General features: G+C 41.1%; 2 protein-coding genes across 4 annotated transcripts; one reads left to right on the forward strand and one right to left on the reverse strand.

Moving 5' to 3' along the window:
- Positions 1–364: 364 nt before the first annotated feature.
- On the reverse strand, positions 365–15,848 carry heatr5b (HEAT repeat containing 5B). Of its 2 annotated transcripts, none has more exons than XM_086122021.1 (36): positions 15,606–15,848; positions 15,272–15,456; positions 14,982–15,193; positions 14,112–14,220; positions 13,833–13,982; positions 13,290–13,461; positions 13,053–13,210; positions 12,724–12,973; positions 11,910–12,065; positions 11,547–11,797; positions 11,293–11,404; positions 11,042–11,194; positions 10,859–10,958; positions 10,635–10,744; positions 10,246–10,409; positions 9,968–10,143; positions 9,707–9,812; positions 9,431–9,621; positions 9,088–9,247; positions 8,648–8,837; positions 8,307–8,476; positions 8,019–8,163; positions 7,754–7,933; positions 7,372–7,623; positions 6,737–6,918; positions 6,580–6,648; positions 5,929–6,108; positions 5,578–5,812; positions 5,141–5,377; positions 4,828–4,955; positions 4,162–4,306; positions 3,270–3,542; positions 2,891–3,115; positions 2,658–2,809; positions 2,325–2,538; positions 365–1,265 (listed from the first exon to the last, which is right to left on the reverse strand). In XM_086122021.1, exons 2-36 carry the CDS (start codon positions 15,395–15,397, stop codon positions 1,195–1,197), a joined length of 5,904 nt encoding a protein of 1,967 aa, XP_085978147.1. In that variant the 5' UTR covers positions 15,398–15,456; positions 15,606–15,848; the 3' UTR covers positions 365–1,194. The 2 variants fall into 2 exon arrangements, with proteins under 2 accessions (XP_085978147.1, XP_085978146.1); XM_086122020.1 differs by having other exon boundaries at positions 365–1,378; positions 15,606–15,847.
- Positions 15,849–15,936: 88 nt separating this feature from the next.
- gpatch11 (G patch domain containing 11) lies at positions 15,937–18,468 on the forward strand. 2 transcript variants are annotated; one of them, XM_086122023.1, is made up of 8 exons: positions 15,937–16,218; positions 16,567–16,788; positions 16,875–16,916; positions 17,047–17,167; positions 17,258–17,348; positions 17,516–17,626; positions 17,889–17,970; positions 18,075–18,468. In XM_086122023.1, exons 1-8 carry the CDS (start codon positions 16,200–16,202, stop codon positions 18,128–18,130), a joined length of 744 nt encoding a protein of 247 aa, XP_085978149.1. In that variant the 5' UTR covers positions 15,937–16,199; the 3' UTR covers positions 18,131–18,468. The 2 variants fall into 2 exon arrangements, with proteins under 2 accessions (XP_085978149.1, XP_085978148.1); XM_086122022.1 differs by having other exon boundaries at positions 15,940–16,218; positions 16,562–16,788.
- Positions 18,469–19,401: the final 933 nt, after the last annotated feature.

Genomic DNA, 19,401 nt, shown 5'->3' on the forward strand with positions numbered 1-19,401 from the left:
ATGATGTTGAAAATAAAAACGTTAGCTTTCCAAATTACACCGCCCCCCAAAAATGTCAACACAACAATTAAGGACTTTATTCGAATAGTATTTGTGTTGAATAATCTAAAGATGGACGACCTAACCGTTTGGAAACTGAGAGCCCCCTTGGATGCTGATGAATGCAAGGCGCTACTAGATGGATACACACACTCCTAAAATAGCAAATTTGCACATTTTACCGTGTATATTTTTTTCTAACAATATATTAATCTCTATGAAGACTGTGATGATGTTCATGACTTCTAACAATTATCAATGATTTAAAAAGGAAAGAATAACACTTATCAACAATGATTTAAAAAGGAAAGAAAAAATATCAATACTGTATGCAACACTTTATTTCTATATATCTCTGCAAGTGTTTACATTTAGAAATGATCATTAATACAAAATCATAATGTCCCATCACTATTTTTAGAACAAGCCCACAGGATACTCCTGTGGTCCTCGGGGGCTACATGGTGCCATTTTGGTGACCCTGATCTGTACTGTGGTTGTTAATTTTAAATTAAGCATGAGAGCTAATTCTGATCAAAACTAGATACAGGCTTATTTTAAAAAATTGTATGAAATAGAGTTCAAATTCAATGTAAATAAGATCATTACACAATTAATCCAAAACGCCTCACATTTGAGCGCTCAAAATAATCACGACTAAAACAGGGCATTGGAATATTAATTCAAGACAATTCAAATTTGATGGAACCTATTACTGCAAGGCTTAAGGTGATGTAAAAATAATATATTTGGATGAAGGGGGGAAGAAAGTAGTAGGGGCAAAAGTACCATACCACAAATGTGTATCAATCCAGGAGACAATACATTTGTGTGAACAAAATGTGCAATGGATTTTACAGGGACAATCTTTTCATTGAACATTCAAATGCATTTTAAGGACGTCACAAGGGTCTATCATTTGTTTAAGACACAGATGAGATTTAAAATAAATACAATGGAAAAAATTATTCCTTGATACAGACATTCATTTGACACAAATCAAACAGGTCTGTGTGAGAACATTTGAGTGTTTAGAAGAAGCTAGTTTTGAGTTTGATAGTTGGTGCAACTTGGACTGTTGGCTGAGCTTGGCGTGCTGCGTCTTTAGCTTTGCTGGTGGCCTGGTTTGCCCGAACAGCAGATTCCAGCCGGGTTTTAAGATCGGGTGCTGCACCAATGACCATCTTGAAGGCAGCTGGGTATAGAGGGCCGATGCGCATCAAGTTCTGAAGGGCAAAGTCATGGAGGCCTTTAGAGGCTTGGTTTGTAGTAGGAATGGCATTTTCATCCAAAAGGTACGAAATAAGTGTTGGAACAAGAAGAGCCACCAACTGGACTCCTATTGGGCACATGAAAAACAATGAGATAATACAACAATAATAATTAGAAATAACATTATCCAAGTCTTTCTGCTAGTAAAGTGAGTCAATTATTGAATAATTATAATACAATTCAAATTGCAGCATTCTCAGTCATCTTTGCACAATATCTGATGGTGTTGAATCCTTTTTCATATTCAAGTAAAATTGTATTTTATTCACCCACCGTTGGTCATTGTGGGGGTTTTTTCCCCCTCACTGTTTTACTGCGGTGGGTGCCAGTATCTTGTGATACGACAGGAGGTAACAGCTCCTCGAGCATTCAGTTCAGCTCCTTGAGCATTCAGTTTTGGTGGCAATATTTTCCACTAACTTTAAAAAAAAATGTTATAGGGAGAACAATGGTCACTAACCTGAAATTGTAAGGGGTATAGGATTTGTGGAAGTAAACATTTCCACTCAATACTGATAAATGGGCTCAATGTGGAAAAGACGTTTGTCACCAACAGAAACTATTTAATTAAAAAAAATATATATACCTGTATATATATACTGTATATATATATATATATATATATATATATGTACGTATCTATATCAGTGACTTTACTACTGGTTGCACAGGTGCGACTATCTGAATAATTTGGGCACTGTCTTGCATTTTAGGAGAAAAACGCCACCATTTAGGGCCAGTTTAAAGCCTTGCACATACAGTACGACAGATAATAACTCGGTGAATATTTCTGTATAGCTCTGTCATACATCTGTCAGGGGACATACAAAAGAAATTCACGAATATTAATAGAATACAATAACAGCAAAATTGCCAGTAAGCTGTAGTAAGCATCCTAAAAATAGCCTTGATGCTCTGATCATTGCTAATGCACATTTATAGCCACTGAACTATACACTTGAATGGAAAAACAGAGCACACATTAGTAATCCATGAAGCAAAGAGACACTCACGGTTCTGCTCTTCACCCATGCCAACAAGATTCTCCAGGACCCTGATGCCCTCCTGCACAGCCTGCAGCTCAGCGGACGTCCTTGGCCGACTGCGCTCTACTGCCTTCAGTTTCTCCACCATGAGTGGAGCCAGAGCGTGAATGTATGGTGTAGAAAGTTGACGGCTAGGATGTTGAAACACTGACAAGAGCAGCTGGTAACACCGTGCCTGAACCTGGAGCGAGTGTTTAAAATAAATAAATAAATAAATTGAATGGAAAAATCACAAAAGATAACAAGTCACATCCAGGATTTCAATGTGTATGATGAGCGTTTTGCGGTTCAGGCACTTACCCAAGGATCACAAGAGTTGAGGGCATTGCGGAAACGTTCCATGCAGCCCTTTTGTAGGACAGTAACTCCTACAAGTTCATTACTAGCAGACATTAGGAGGAGTGTTATTGCCGTCAACATACTGATCTCATCCAAATCTGGTCTGGACTCATCTAAAGAAAAAATCAAATTATGTTTGACATATCGCATATTGCTCATGATTCGCCCTTTAGGATGAGTATGTCTGTACAAACCTGGCTCTGAGTCCTCAAGTACAGAAGCCAGGCTGCTCCTCACAAGAGCAGTCCACTGTGTCTGGAGGCTATTTACTCGAGCCAATGGGGAGGTGATAATGGTCTTGATGCCCTGCAGTGCGGCAGACACAGATATAGGCACGGAATTGTCAGCAGTCTTAATTGCAGTTTCCCTCAGCACCCCGGTGATTAGGAAGAGGACAGTAGGTAGGATGGTCATGCTACCTGAGAACAGAAACCACAAGAACATGGCATCATTTTCATGATGAATAAACACAACAGTAAAAATGTCTGAGTTGTAATATAGTATAGAGAAAAAATGTTCAAGTATAGTTTTAGTGAAACAAACTCAGCATTGTTTTTTTAAGATGTGTCTTACCAGCTGGGGAGCAGAGCAAGGGCAGTTCTGCCAAGATGGAAACACTGTTTGCCACGAGGCGTGCACTCTCCTCAGGTAGTCGTTGAGGCCTGATCAACACATGGCTGGGTGACTCCTTCATACGTGTATTGAGCTGTGGTAAGTGGCGAACCAGGATGAACACCAGCAGCTCCATTGCGGCAAACACCAGAGAGGTGCCAGGGACGAGCTCACCCGTCTCTCCTCCTTCCCCTAGGCTGAGTTGAGAATCTCTCTGGCCTTCCTCCTCTTTGCCTGTGCAAAATGGCATCATGACCTAGATCAGTAAAACTGACACATCATATTACTGCTCTGTCAGTAGAAAGCAAACCAATAACCTCTCCTTCCACTTTCTATACTGCTTATCTTAACTCATTCAGTACCAACCAATTCTAGACCCCTTTTTTTTAACCCTAGGTCTTGGAAATATTGAAAAACAAGAGTATCTGGGGTTGAACGTGTGGAGTGTGAAGAGACATGTCTTTGGGAGTGAATGAGTTAATTTGGGTCGCAGTTGACTTCAGACAAGAGTCGGGTACACTCTGGTCTGGTTGCCCAATTATGGGGCACAAATAGATGAACAACCATTCACCCTCATATTGTGGCCTCTGGACAACTTAGTCTACCATGAAACAATTAAACATACATGTTTTTGGGATTTGGGAAGGAGTGCAAAGGGGGAACATACATATGTCACACAGGAAGGCCAGAGTCATGAATCAAACCTCTAACCTAAAACATTTGCGGTAGATGCGCTAACCACTACACCACTTTGCTGTCTAAACCTAACAACAAATATTGACAAACCAAGAACTGTGGAACACTGTGTCATGTTGTCATGTAAACCGAGGAATGCAATGGGTTAGATCGTGACCTTTGTTGATATGTTGTTGCTGAAGATGGTCCACTGCAGCTTTTATGGTCTCCTGTACGACAGCAGTCACCTGGAGCTGGACTGCAGGAGGGTCCCGGGTCAACAACAGTCTGTGAAGTACATTCAGGAGCTCCACTGCCAGCAGCTAGAAAAAAAAGTAACACTTATTGAAACTAGTGCAAGAAAGCAAATACTCCAGTCTTGCCAATCACAGGCATTTGCTGTGGCCTTTAGAATTTCAACAGGTCAACCAAACTAATTCAAAGCATAAGTTTGGCATATATCTATCGTATGATAGCGCACCCAAGTGACCCTTGTCACCTTGTGAAAGCAGTAAGTACCACATGGCCTTGTTGTATTTAACAGATGTTTTCACTGAAGCAATCCTGGCAAATGTGTCACTTAATGTACAACAATGAAACAGCTAGAGTGAAGCTGCTTGCTGTATTCCATAAATACTTGGGCTGCAACTAATGATTATTTCAACAATCTGTAAATTATTTTTTTCGATTCATCATCGAATCAGATAAAAAAACTAAACAAATTGTCGTTCCCTTTATTAAAAAGCAAGAAATTGTTTCAGAATTGACAGTGCAGAAAATTTCAGAAACAGGAAGCCGTGTGAACGTCCCAAAGCTTTTCAATCAAAAACAAAGATGCCCTTACCTGGTCTTCTGCAATGTGGGTCTTTGCACAGGGAGACTCAAGCAGAGTGGACAAGGCTAGCAGGCAGGACATGACATGCTCAATGGGTTCCTCGGGCCGGGGAAAGCAAAGAAACTCTATACTGACACCTGAGAGACAAAGAAAAACTGGGCTTAGAGTATATTCACACAATTCTTTTCCTTTCTTTTTTTGCAATCTTTGGTGCTCAGTAAGAAAGATGTTTACGAAAGGATTGTGAGGGGCTACGAAATTAAAATCAACATCAGTTGAACATGAACGCTTTAAATTACATTTAATGTCTCTATATCTTTACCTAACATTAGGTGCATCCTCTCTTTGACTGACTCTTCAAAGGTCTTAACGGTCGGTGAGGCTCCTGTTTGAAGGGCAGGAGCCTTGGAGAGTACTGGAGAAACCTGTTCTTTTGCTTCACAAGCGCCAAAGCCAGTGCTGCTTAGCCATAAGGCCACGGCATGCAGTACAGGAGCCCATGAGTTGCGGTAATGGAGCCTTGCTGTGTCTATCGTCTCAGGAGTATAAAATGCTCCACCTGGTGTAAATTACATTTGAAACGTTAATAGTGGAGTAACTCTCTTTAAAAGCAAGACCAAAAATAGAACAAAAACCAATGAACTCCAGTGGTGCGCATCCCCATGCAAGAAGGGATGAGCACCAGACCTCGGACAGAAGTAAATGTCTCAAACATTTCATTGTACTATTCAGCAATCAAAAGGCACAGTTGTGTTGTACCATCAGGAGGCAGCTGACTGGAAAACTCTGCAGGCAGAGTGAGCAGGGCATAGTCTCGGAGCATGGCCAACCACAGTTGACTAAGCGAGGGTAGTTCAGGCTGCACTAAAGTGATGAGACTGTCAGGTGGAAGCACATCTGCACCCAGATCATCCTCATCCTCATCTCCGCTTCGAACCGGTTTGACAGGCTTTGATTCTGCCTCTTTCTTAATCTTCATCGCTACCACATAAACCTGTTAATAACACCCATAATAATAGAATAGTCAAGTGTTTATACAAATATTCTTTACACATCATCAAGCTCAACACATCGGTGTTATGGACAGGACAAAAGAGTCGTGGGTATCACCTCCGCCCATGCTTTAAGTACAGCCAGCTTCTCCATGGTGGTGGCACTCTCACTGTACAGCTGACTGGATGAACCTTTCCCAGCTTGCACTTTGTCCAATGATGACACTAGCAGGTTGTGGACTCGCCGCAGGTCGTTTAGGTCACTTACTACACCACTACCAATCCAAGTGCTGCACACCTAAGGACATACACAGTCAGAGATGAAGGTGATCTGAACTTTATTGAAGTCCTTCTTACATATCTTGGTCTCTTATTATGCAATTGTTTACATTGTATTCAAATCGATTGCAAAGAAAGAGAATCAGCGCATATTTAGTCAATGAGATGTAAACGCAGCCGTACATATTTCATACACATTTTAAGGGAAACGGAACTGTCCTTGCACTCTGAGAGAAATTGCCACTGAAGGGGAAATACTGTTTCTACAGTTGACTGTGACTGTGTACATGTATGAAGAGATACAAGTTAATCGTAAGGATGAATAATGCAGCAGTAACGTAGCTGGCTGTAATGGCCTTAAGGGTGATCATTATGATTATTTCTGCTCTAAATGCCGGCAATACAGCTATTACATAAGTAAGCAAAGGGAAATGAAAAGCATATTAGTTGGAATGTATTCCTTCAAAAAGGGAATGACAAAGTTTCTTACTTGGCATGCTTTTGCTGTTATGTCAGACGGTGTATCAGGTGAAAAAGCTGGTCTGAGTGCAGCTCCAACCTTAATACATAAAATTGACAGTGAAATGGTTGGATATTGAATTATTTTGACTATTACTGTATTATTCCTTCAAAGAAACTTGACTCACATTGGCCTGGTATTGTTCCAAAATGACATGCCCTGGGAACTCAGGCTCGGGAACACACGCAAACTTTTTAATGATGTCTTCCAGTGCCTGCAGACCAGCCATTCTCAACTGGTTACTGTGGTCTGTGGCAGCCATGAAAGCCATCCGGATGAGGTCAGACAAATGGAGCACTAGCAGTTCTCCTAGACAAAGAGAGATGGTAAGGAAATTAAAAGATTATATAAGGAATGCATACGCATTACTTAAATGAGCAGCCAGTTCGTTGGGAGACAGTGGAAAAAAGGCTGTCCAATTACCATTATCCTTTTACGACTGTTAAATGAACATCAAGGCACTTTAATCGTTCCATACTTCATTCAATGTAGAGTGAAATTAGTTTTTAGACCATTCGTAGGGAGCCGTGTGCCGCCTTCTCAAATTGAGATTTTTTTTGCATACTTTCCCCACTTAAATATTTCAGATCACCAAGCAAATTTGACAAAGATAACCGAAGTGAACATAAAAGGCAATTTTAAATGGTGCTACAGACTACAGAAGGTTGCAAAGTTTGACTTGATTGATTGCTTGATCAAAGTAACCCAGGACAGTAATCAATAAAATGTGTCCAGTGTTTTGCAGAAAGTCACGTGTGATACCTTTAGGGTTTTTTCCTCGTGTAGAACGGGCAGTTGCCAGGTCAAAGTGTGCTTTGTCTGCGTTCTCACACAGGAGGATAATGCGGCACAGGCAATCTGCAGCAAACACTCGCGTCACCCAGCGAGGTGCCACTGAGGGCTTTGACTTGTCATCATCGCCTAAACCTGTAAACATGATGTCGTCGTCCATCTCGTCTTTTTTCTCGGAGTCTTCATCTTTTTCCACCTCGAATGTAACAGCTCCTCCCACATCTGACAGAGAATGGAGGCCATATTTTGAAGCACATAAAAAAAAAAAAAACGAAGACTCAGTTAACAGTATTCTGTCTTGATTTCTTTAGAGACAATGATAATTGGCTATGTTCTTCTCGTTTGGAGTCACCTGTTGTTGCTGCAAGGACATCCTTGCATAGTTTAAGCCAATGAGAGAGCTTTTCCACAGCAAGCGATGACAGCATGTGACCCAATGTGTCATGAATATCAGAGCACAGCTTCCTGTCTGTTTCGTGATCCAGCATGCCAAACAGTGCCCCCTCAAGACCCGTCTCAGTGATGTTCAGATCTGAATCAGCAAGTAAAACACCGGCGTCTCATTAAAAATCACGCCAGCTCAACAAATTCTTGTTAGTGTTCAGGTTTGCACTCACTTATTGCAGTGTTTTTGCCATTTCCTGCCTTCTTTGCAAGGCTCATGGCATACTCACAGACCTCGGAGGCCTCTCTCTGAGCAAGCTGTCTCAAGCAGGCGACAGCAGCACGGCGCAGCAACAGGTGAGAGCTGCATAAGTGCACCTGAAAAAGCCCCATCATGAGGGAAAATGTTAATGTGTGAAATATATGTTGTTATAAAGTAATGTAGAAACCGGACAAAAAGTACACCATTAATAACATCTTTATAAGGCAAACCGTCAATGATAAATTCCGATTGGTCTTACACAAAGACATGGCACCAAGCTCGAGAGATTGACATGGCGAGGAGCAAACATGTGAAGCTGTTGCAGACACGAGATGGCAGCTGCCTGCACCAGCGAGTCAGAGTGATCCTGCATTATAGCGCAACCAACCAGGCAAGACGAGCGGATGGTGGAGATGGTGGTACCATTTCCTTCACAAATATAGGAAGAGTGTAGGTAGTCATGACATCATTGTGAATGTGTGTGGCTTAAAATTGACAATACTCCCACCTACTGGTCAAGAAAGCTGAGTGCAATTAACAGGGCCATTTGTAAAATCTGATATTTAATCAAGACTTTGATTTTCTCTCCGATAGATTTACCTTGTAATTCTGGTCCAACAGTAGTGATGAGAGCTCCCAAACAGCGCCCCAGACACTGATGCACCTCTGTGTGTGACGGGGGAACAGTAAGGAGCAAGGTAAGGACCAAGGACAAGGTGGGTTCCACGTAGCCTCTATACATAGGACCACTTGAATCCACAATGAGAGCCAAAGAGTGCAGAGCCCATGTCTGTCAAAAAAAAATATGAATGTTGATAAGTGTCATGATTAGTTGAGTGAAATCCTTAATCTTGAGAATTCACTTCAAACGAAACCAAACAAATAAAATTTAATCCCCACCCTACACCACCCCCCACCCCAAACAAACAAAATAAACATACTGTAGTTTAAAATGACGAGATGACACACTCAATTCCCAAATCGAGGAGAATCGTAAAGTATTTTCCAGTTTAATCTTTGCGATTGTTGACATACTTTACCTGGACCTCATGGGAGGATCCATCCTGGGCCAGTGCCAGTAGAATACTAACACTAGTCTTTAAGTGCTGACCAGAGCCAATGCCTCCTACATATCGATGCAGACAACCGAGAGCCAGTGAATGACCTGTCCTTGACACTACATCGCGCGCTGACTTCAGCCTGCAAACACAGGTTGGTACACCATATAGTTTACAAATCAACTGATTCACGTTCAGATTCATCTAAAGACAATTTGTGCTTGAAATCCATATTTCAAACATTAAAATTGTGCCCCCCCCCCACACACAAAAGATTATACTGCTGCTATGCTGACTTTGAGTAAAAGAGGAGGAAAATACTTACTTGTCAAAACTGGTCTGTGCCATTCTTGCGATGAAAGTAGCCTCTCCCACTACCTGAGCCATTCTGCCGAGAGCCTCACCAGCAGCGCATCGCAAAATCGGATTGGGATTATCCAGGGCCCCCATCACCAGGGCCAGGGCTGACTTGCGGACCTCCTCTGGGCCCAAAGTACTCTTATTCTCTGCCAAACCCTTCAAGTAAGACAAGAAAAGATGCAGTTTCTCTACATATTTTAACCGACTCAAGAAACATTAAAGGGAATTGATTGATTCGAACCTTTAGAGCACTCAGCACAGCAGTGAAGATGTTAAGTTGGACGGCTTGCTGCCGAATTCCTTTAGCCTGCTTGATACATTCTGCAAAGTGGTCGAGCATCTGCAGCCTGAATTATGTAGACGAGACCAAATTAATCATTTTAACTCATTTTTTTGGACAACAGCATTGGAACACAAACACAGATTAACCAAAATGATTAAAAAATAAATAAAAAAGGAAAGTTCGTTTAATGTGAGGTATGCTCCTGATTCAATTGCTCACCTGTGTTTGAAAGACACATGGGGGAAAACTACCCCAAAGAGAGCCACAGAGGCATCAATGACTGATACTCCCAGAGGGAGTGGACCTGGGATGGCTTCACCAACAGGCACTCGCAAGTATATGGAGGAGGGATCATGCTCCAAAGCACCACTGCCAGATGCACTGTTAGGCTGCAGCTGTTACGCAACAATCATAGTTTGGAAAACAATAACTTGATTTAATTTTATTGAAAACCACACAATGAGGATATTAATTATGCAAATTACAGGTTATTTTACCTGGTCCTCGATAGACTTGTGGTCAGTTTCCTGCAGCCATGAGCCCATGAGCACACTGTCATCATAGTGGCAGAGAGAGCGCAACAAAGAAGTGGTGGTGTTGGATGGGTTGTCAGTCAAAGTGAATTCTGCCACCAGCTCCCTGAGGAGTGCATTGAAGCTGCCTGGAGGAGCACAGCAATAAATTCAAGATTTAACTGAGCGTGACTTATTCTCAGGGGGAAGTCCATGACGTTATTGTGTCTTTGGCACGACCAGTAAAAAGACAACAGTGGACATTGTTTCCAGTGACAGGGTTAGTCAAATTCGTGTGTTCAGCAATTCTCAAAAAAAATAAAATTAAAATAAAAATAAATCAAAGAATTGGAAAAAAAATCCAAATGTCTTACCTTCATATGTTTTTGGGGGCAGTAGAGCCAAGATGTCATACAGCCTGAGTCTCACCATTGCTGCACTTGCTTTCAGATGTGCCCCGTGAACTTTGATGATGGCAGGGACACTGAGGAGCAGACATTAGGTTATGAAATCCATTTAAAAACCACATTTTTGTGCACCCTCTATGTTTTTACCGTATCTTGAAAAAAAAAGAACATAATGAAGGCATCATACTCACTGAGATATCATCGTCATAGCACATTCAATGGGTGTCATCAGCCTACGAATGACATCCTCCGTAAGGAGCTCTGGACAGTGAGCCACAAAACTACGCATGGCTTAACAGGAAGGGATAGAATCACAAGGGAACGTGTTGAGATTTCACACAATTTAATAAAGCGGTAGGAGAAAATTCGTTTACCACATAACGCTCCAGCTCGGCCTTCTAGAGTGACCTGCCAAGTAAAGGAGTCTCCCCTCGCCTTTTCTGCCTCCAGCTCCTTCTGGGACCGAGGAAACACATTCCTCCACAGCAGCAGCATCTTGGGAAGGTGATAACGTACCAGGGACGAACCTTTGCATCCATACACGTTAAACAGAGTGGAGTTTGTGGTGTACGGCAAAAACATAGTTGCCAAATCACAGTTGAGATAACATTTGTGAGTAACTCACCCAAGGTCATGAGGGCGCCCAGCAGCAGCCATCCAGCTTGGGTCCGCTGCAAAGACAATCGACTGTTCTGAGCCGCTGTCCGAAGGAGGTCTTCAGCTATGCTAACCACCAACTGCAGGGAAACAACACTTTGATATTAAACTCAGAATCGACATATATTTTTAACATTTAGGACTACAAATTTCATTAAGAGACAGAGATGAGTGGGATCTAGAATGTTTAAATTGCTGTTCGACAATGATGTGTTTCCATACCTTGCCCTTAGAATGTGGGATTCCCAGAGGGCACTGGTGTACACCTCCAAGGAGAGCCGCCACCGCAAAGCTGTAGCCGCTGACAGCATCGGGTGAACTCTTGAGACTGTTAATCCTCTCAGCACAGCGGTCGAGCAGCGGTGTTAACTGATAGGGCAATGCTACAGCAACACAGCGTAGGCACCAAGCAGCAGCCAAACGAGCGGCCATGCTTGGGTGTAGCAATACTGAAGTTACAGTTTCCAGAAGTCCTAAGAAAGATGCCATTGAAAAACAGTTAAATATACTTCCATTGTCACAACCGCATTTTGTTTATTCGGAAAGGACTGCTGGAAGTGAATCATTAAAAAATACACCTCGTACCAATGGAAGGCTCCTGAATGAGAGGCGAAGCTGTGGCACTCAAGCTCTGAACAAGGCTGCCCAACTCTTTTAGGGCACAAACCATAACATGCTGACTGGCCGAAACATCAGTTGCACCAGTCTTGTTTTCTCCATTAAGGTCATTGACAACTGCATCTGGAATAACAAGGGGCAGAGAAAGGCAATAAATAGATTTTTGGTTATTTCTTTGAGTCTTTTAATACTTAACGAATAGATTTAGAAGCTGTTTCCTGAATTTTGCATTTATTTTTTCCGGTATAAATTGACAAATAGAGCAGAGGATCTTAAATAAGTGGCTCTCAGAAACCATTGTGTTTCGTGCAGACATACATTTTGTTATCTTCTTCAAGTATTGTCTCGAGGCTATACAAAACAACAAAAGCCACTTATTTTTTTATTACTTTTTTTTATATAAAAATATATGTATATATGTAATATATAATTACTTATATATTACACATTTGGATTGTTTAAAGGTTTAAGAGAAAACCAGAGAAAGAATGACAATTTTTGAAAGTTCTGAACCCCCATTTTTAGTTTTTGTTTAGTGTGCTAGCGTGTGTAGAGAAGATAAAGTGATGAAATCTGATGGACAAATTCACAAATATTGCTACCGGTAGCTGTGACATTGAGCAGAAGTGGCTTGTTCCTACCATGAGTGTGCAAATCTAGAGGCCCATACAGCTATTTTTTTGCTCTGTGACGGTTATGTGATCTGCTAATGTGTAATACAGTATAAAACAAAGATCACAGTAACACACTGGCAGAAGACTATAAAAGACATCCTCCTTACCCACAGCCCTCATTTGCTTGCTGATGGCTTGGCAGATTTCTTTGCCAGCTGCTATCTGCGCTTTCTCGCCGAGTAAGCCGCCCAGAGTGGCCCGTAGCATAAAGGAAACACAGCGCCGCGAGTACACAGCTTCAACATGTGTCTGTGTGGCCCGTGGATGGGACACAAGGTCCAAAACGTGGGAGAGAAAGGTGGCAAAGTTGCGCTCCAGCCACTGACCACCAAGCGTAGTAACAAATACGACATAAGCCTAAGGAAAAAAATGGTTTTATATGTAAGGGACAGGAAAAGGTGCCAAATTGTGTTTTGTTATGAGGAATGCAGCCCACCTGTGTGACGCCCACCCGGACTTCTCTGCTGACAGAAACGCCTCCCTTCAACATTTCCCCTCCACTCTTCAAGAAGCCAGATCCACCACGCAGAAAACCTGTGGCCATTAACTCAAAAACTTCATCAAGCGTCGCCCGTTTCACATTCTGACGCATCACTGAGGGAAAGAAATACCAATGGTGAATATACTATTGCATGAATAAGAAATTATATTGGCTACAAGTGTCATATCCAACCAGCAGCTTGTTTAGGCATCAGAGCTGTAGCCATGACGGTCCCGAGGAGCTTGGCCACAGCAACCCGAACACCGTAGTTTGAACCCTCCAGGGCCTTGAAACACAATGTGGCCATGTTCTCCAGTTCTGTAGTCCACATGAATACTGCCTCATTCTGCAGTTCCAACAAGCACTGATCGGGTGAATGGAATAGAGATTTGGGTCATGTTAGTGATATTTTATCAGATAGCATTTTATGCAGATGTTTTTTTTCTCTGCTGCAAAATCACTGGTATATTGTCTTCCTACAAATACCAATAGACATTGTGAGTCTGTGTGAAATCATAATACTCAATAAAGGATTTTTTTAACATTAAGAACATGATACACATTCGGTGGACATGACATCACTGTCATTGTCACTAGTATAAGTAATAGGGTTTGATGAACATGAAAGTTGGGATCCTAAGCTTTGGAGAATCAACAAATAGGCAAAATTATTACTTCTTTAGCTTGTCCAAACCTAGCTTTATGCTTTTTGTTTATGATGACAATGTGACCTACCTTTGCCACTGCACAGCGCACAGCCATTGACCTGTCTGTGAGTAAAGAACGGGCATTCTTGTAGATGTCTCTGTGGCATGAAGCTGCAGCTCCACCTAGTCCACTGAGCACCTTCTGCAAACTGATGAGTATTTCTCCTCTGCCTTGAGACTGCATGAAGATAGAATTAGGACAACAAACCTAAATGTTAAGTAACGTCAGTACAACATGAGGAATCTACAGTCTATACTTCCAGTGTAGTCAATGAAATGTTTTCATGGTTGTCTACTAATGTCATACCTCTGCACTCTTTAATGCCTTTAAAAGATTATTGATGGTATCTGGAAAAGAACTTCCAAGCATCCTGCCCATCTTTTCATAAAAAGCACCAACACATGCCACTGCAGCACTGGGAAAACCGAAAACAAAAATAATTAGATGAGGTTTCTGTATAAGTAAATTAACAGTAGATATTCTATGTGCACATTTATCACATAACTTTTGAACATTTCCATTTGCAGGGATGGGAATGGGAATAATAATTGCTTAATTGATTTGTTAAGAATTCAGTTGATTAATTGGAATTCACGGCTGTTTCATTAAATACTTGAGACAAAATGGAATGTACAAGCAATCAGCTTGGAGAGACACACCCAATCATAACACGTTTGTGGTGAAAGAAAAAACACATTACATCAGTTACTGGATATTCAACTAAATCCCCCAATATGACACAATTTACTTTTAACAAGCAAAATTGAAGCAGGAGTTCAAAACATTCACCAATATTTTTTACAGCCCATATACACATAATTAGAAAAATTACAAATGTTCAATTTATTCCTTATTAATTTTGCCCAGAGTCAATCAAACACATTTTGGTTAAACGTCTGTCTCTCAAATAGACCTTTCTGAGGGCACAGTACTTTACGATACAAATGGGCCAGGCATTGAGAATGAGTCATTATCAGGCTGTATTAATGCCTCCACAGATCCACTTGTATATTTAATCCCACCATTAAGTATGAAAGATCAGAGTAACATTTGGCTTAACGACTAAATCCTCTAACACAGAAATACATTGTGGAAATTTTGAAAGTAAAATGAATGTAAACCTGTCATTGCAATATATGTTTAAAAAGAACAACACACTATACAATTTTATCTTACAGTTTTGTCGGCAGATAAGCAGGTGTGTCGTCCTTGCTTTTGATGATATCATTGCATTTATCCAGCGTCTGGAAAACCGTAAATGTGTCACCAATACTGTACAGTGTAGCAAGGTTTTTGGCGAGCAGCTTTCTTGTTGGTGGACCGGGAGCACTGCTGATCAGTCCCGTCAGTTGCTCCACCAGTTTTTTCTGCTTTTCCTTCACATCCACCTGTCGTTAAAGCACAAAATCTGTAGCTACCACATAATAAATTACACAGCGATCAGTTCTTAAAAACGTTTCAGTCACCTTATTTGCGGCCACAAGAACCTTATCCAAGAAACGGAGCCATTCGAAGATGAAGACGGGCCTCTTTGCCTCAGTGATCTGCGCCAACGCTTCCTCGTTGAGCAGGAGACTGTGAGCCAGCTCCATGGCGAGGATTTTCACAGATGTCCTCGCAACTTCTTAATCGACAGTGCGCTCTGTATATTCTATTCAAACAAGATAGCCACCTTTGAAACATCTTGCGAAGTACAACAGCACAGCCTTAACCAAACTACAGTACTTTATTGCGTTTTTAGGGCCTTACGCGAAATCGTTCTAATTGCCACGTTAAACTGTTAAATGTAAGGCGTGTTACCGTTTGTCTTTTCGTTCCGATGATCCTCCAGTGTTGACAGCTTCCTCCAGCTGTTAGCAACCTGAAGCTGGCGAGTACTTACGATCGAAAGCCACACTTCGTCAATAGACTTAAAGTCTGAATGGATGACATCCCTTTACCACCGCGTCTTAATAGATTAGGTTGTTTCAGACAACAACTTTACATGTATTCATCCGTGTTCCCGTATCCTGGTGAGAATTACGACGGTAGCACTTGTGTTACAGTAACACTTGCCCGATGAAACAAAAATAACCGGGCAAGCAATCCTGTCGTAAAATTAAGTTGAATAATTTGAAGATGATCATTTTAATGACTTAACCGTGATATTGTATGTTTTAAAGCCATTATTAACTACCAGTCGACGACTTCCTGGCATCTACATACAAGTAATAGCGTATTAAAATTTAATTTGTTGTTAGTCGGAGTGCGTTGTCGAGGAACCGAAAATTAGCGGAAGCAGCAACGTCCATTACGGTGCTGGAGTAATAAAGAATTTTGGCATTATTTGTTCATTTTCTCTCTCTTTTTTTTAAAGTTTAATAATGTCCGACGAGGAAGGTGATTATATGTCCGATGCTTTCCTCAGTCAAATGTAAGTGTTGCTTTGGACGGTATTTGTCTTTAAACGTGTGTCGGCATGACTGTTTTGGTCTGCTTTTACACGCTAAAAATGTTTTAAATTTACGATGATGATAATGATTATTATGCCTACTGTTAAATGCTCAACAACATACAGCATGGTAAATACGAGACAAAGAAATACGGTTTATGAATCTTATAGACCCAATAATCCTTTATGAAACTATTGATCGTTAAGATTTGAATAGTATATATTTATATACTCTTACATATTGAACCACAATAGTGAATTTTTATCATTCAATTACTGTAAGTGCCATTTTGTTATTATAATGACGCCCTTTTTCTTGTGTCAGACAAGATGTCAAACCAGGTGTCGCCATGGTGAAGCGAGTAAAAGAGGCAATGAAACGGGAAGAAAAGCACAAAGAGAGCAACATTAAAAACCGTCAAAAAACCTTCAAGGAGCAAGAAAAGGAAAGCCGTGAAACGGCTTTACAGAGCTCCATCAGGAATGACAATAAGGGATTTGCACTTTTGCAAAAAATGGGTTACAAAGCTGGGCAAGGTCTTGGAAAAGGAGGCATGTTTTCTTATCCGACCTTCTGAAATTTGATCTGCTACTGTATGTTGTACTTGTGTTGATGATAATATCATTTATCAATTTAGGGGCTGGCAGAGTTGATCCAATTCCACTGAATATTAAAACTGGTAAGAAAGCATTTTGTCATAGTTGTGATATATTACTCCAAGTACGGTACTGTATGTTTTCGAAATGTTTTTGTCCTTGAATGAACGGTACTGTATGTTTTCGAACTGTTTTTGTCCTTGAATGACTCAGATAGAGGTGGCATCGGGATGGAAGAAGCAAAAAAGAGAAAAGCTGAGGAGGAACTGGAGCAATATCGAAAGAAAGTACAGGCCAAACAACAAAATGAAACTAAATCTTTGGAAGACTTTAGGTAAAGACTAAGTGAATATATAGATCTGAGCTATACTGTATGATGCCAGTGTTTCATTGTGTGTCTGTGCTCACACTGTCACCTTTCAAGGTCAAGAGTAAGGACAGAGCGAGAAGAGCGAAAAATTGAAGGCGACCTTCAACGAAGTCAACGAGTCTGTGAGCAGTTAGATTCTCAGAAGGTTGGAGAATAATTGGTTCTTGTGCATGAAAATCAGGACATCACAGACCAAAAATGATGTACCAGTACACTATACAGTATTCAGACAGAAAAATGACATGTACTGTCACTATGAAAATAGCACTTGAGTTTTTGCTTGTGTCTAAGCAATTAGCCTTTTCATTTCAGGGCATCACAGTCCCCAGAGAACAATGGTACTGGCCAAAAATAGGAGTTGACGAGGAGATTGATGAATTTAAAGAAGAAAAAGAGGAGGAAGATGAGATTTTGGAATTTACAGTAAGTTTTGTTTTGTTGTTTGATGATAAAATACATCTCTCAAAATTCCAACAAAAACTGCGAGTATGCTGGAGTTCACTGTACAGTATGGAGTGGAGAGGTTTGTTTCCCAAGAAGTCTCAACATGCAGCTTGGTTATCTATTATAAGCAGTGGCGGCTCTAGAAAGTTTTACCCAAGGTGGCGAAGGGGTGGTGGATCAGTTGGGGGAAAAGAGGCCACCCCTCGCCACCATATGATACAGAGTCATCTCTCTCTTACAGTCCTTTGATCAACTGCAAATACTGACGTCCTATTTAAGAGGGATCCATTTTTACTGCACATGGTGTGGAACGGCCTATGATGGTAAGCTGGATCATATTCATAACATTACACGTATTTATTTATTTTTACACTTTTCTTTTTATTATTCTCTTTGTTGATCGGCTGAAATATTTTCCTCTTGCCAGATGAGGAAGACCTATCCTCGAACTGTCCCGGGGATACAGCAGCAGACCATGAATGAATTTACCGTAATCAATATAGACACTCTATATAGTTCAGAGCTGGAGTCATCGACATTGTGAAAGGAACAATAGCAACAGGCAGTCAAAGTAATGATGTATGGAGGGAAACCGGTCCAATTAGACTGTATTTTTTTTTTCGAGGGAAATCGGTCCTATTCGACTGTATTTTTTTTCGTCATTTCTTTGTACCAAGGTTTTATTTAAATGGAGTAAACGATAGTCAGTACCATAATTTCTTGTACATGACTCAGTATTTCCATTAAATTACATTGTAGCCACAATGTAATGTACATATGTTGATAAATGTTTTAAAATAATAAAAAGTATTTCTCTGGTTTACTGATCCAAATTAATATATTGACCACGTCATTATGACCAGTTGTAGACCAATGCAGTTATCCCCAACCACTGGTCTGCGGCTGGCAATTTGGTAATGGGGTGCAGAGCGAGATAGAATTATTTATATATTTTGTAGAGGAGCATTTCAGGACTGTCTATCATCAATTTCCCAATCCGCCTTGGTGACTGGTTCCCGATCTGGAATATAATATGCAGCAGTATGAATGGTTCTAATTAGACGACACTACGCTATTACATGTGGGCATTAAGTCAAGATGTCTCCATAGATTTTGGTGACCATCGATCGCAGTTCGGAGGACAAAGATCCTCCGATTCCTTATTATATGAATAAGGATGGAGGGACGATGACGGAGGACAGACCGGCGAAGTAGGGTCAAGTGCCTATCTGTGCGTACAGTACTGTATACCAATCTTGCACAAACACTCATAATACAAGCAGGAACAAAGAAAGGTGTCCTTTAGCAAGACGCTATGGGCCATTATCTCCTGTTCGCTCTTAAGTCAATTCCTTATGCGCGTTCCTTCCGCACTTTAAAAGATGCGCCGATTCTCCCTTCTTGGCCTCTGGCTCACCCACCATGCGCAACTTGGATATACTTGTTTGTACACAACTACCAGAGGCGTGATTTGGTATAGTGTTAGGGTGGCCCTAATTTCCAGAACCATTCACTTTTCGAGTTGAATCTCTTCTTCTGTAAACCTCCGTTCTCCTTTTGGAACTCACCAGCGCCACAGTATGTTCTTGTACGGGTCGGACTGAGTAGATGTCCCAAGTCTGTTCCACTGCAGAAAAACAGTCGCGCGTAAGCCACCTATGTACGGTACATGGCTCTATTACGCACGGAATACGGTAATACACAATATATAATGCGGGTTTAGTTGCAAACTGAGAAATAGTGTTTATTGACTG

The sequence above is a fragment of the Hippocampus guttulatus genome, chromosome 10 (assembly GCF_054856545.1).
Source record: "Hippocampus guttulatus isolate MCC_2025c chromosome 10, RoL_Hgut_1.0, whole genome shotgun sequence".
NCBI lineage: Eukaryota > Metazoa > Chordata > Actinopteri > Syngnathiformes > Syngnathidae > Hippocampus > Hippocampus guttulatus.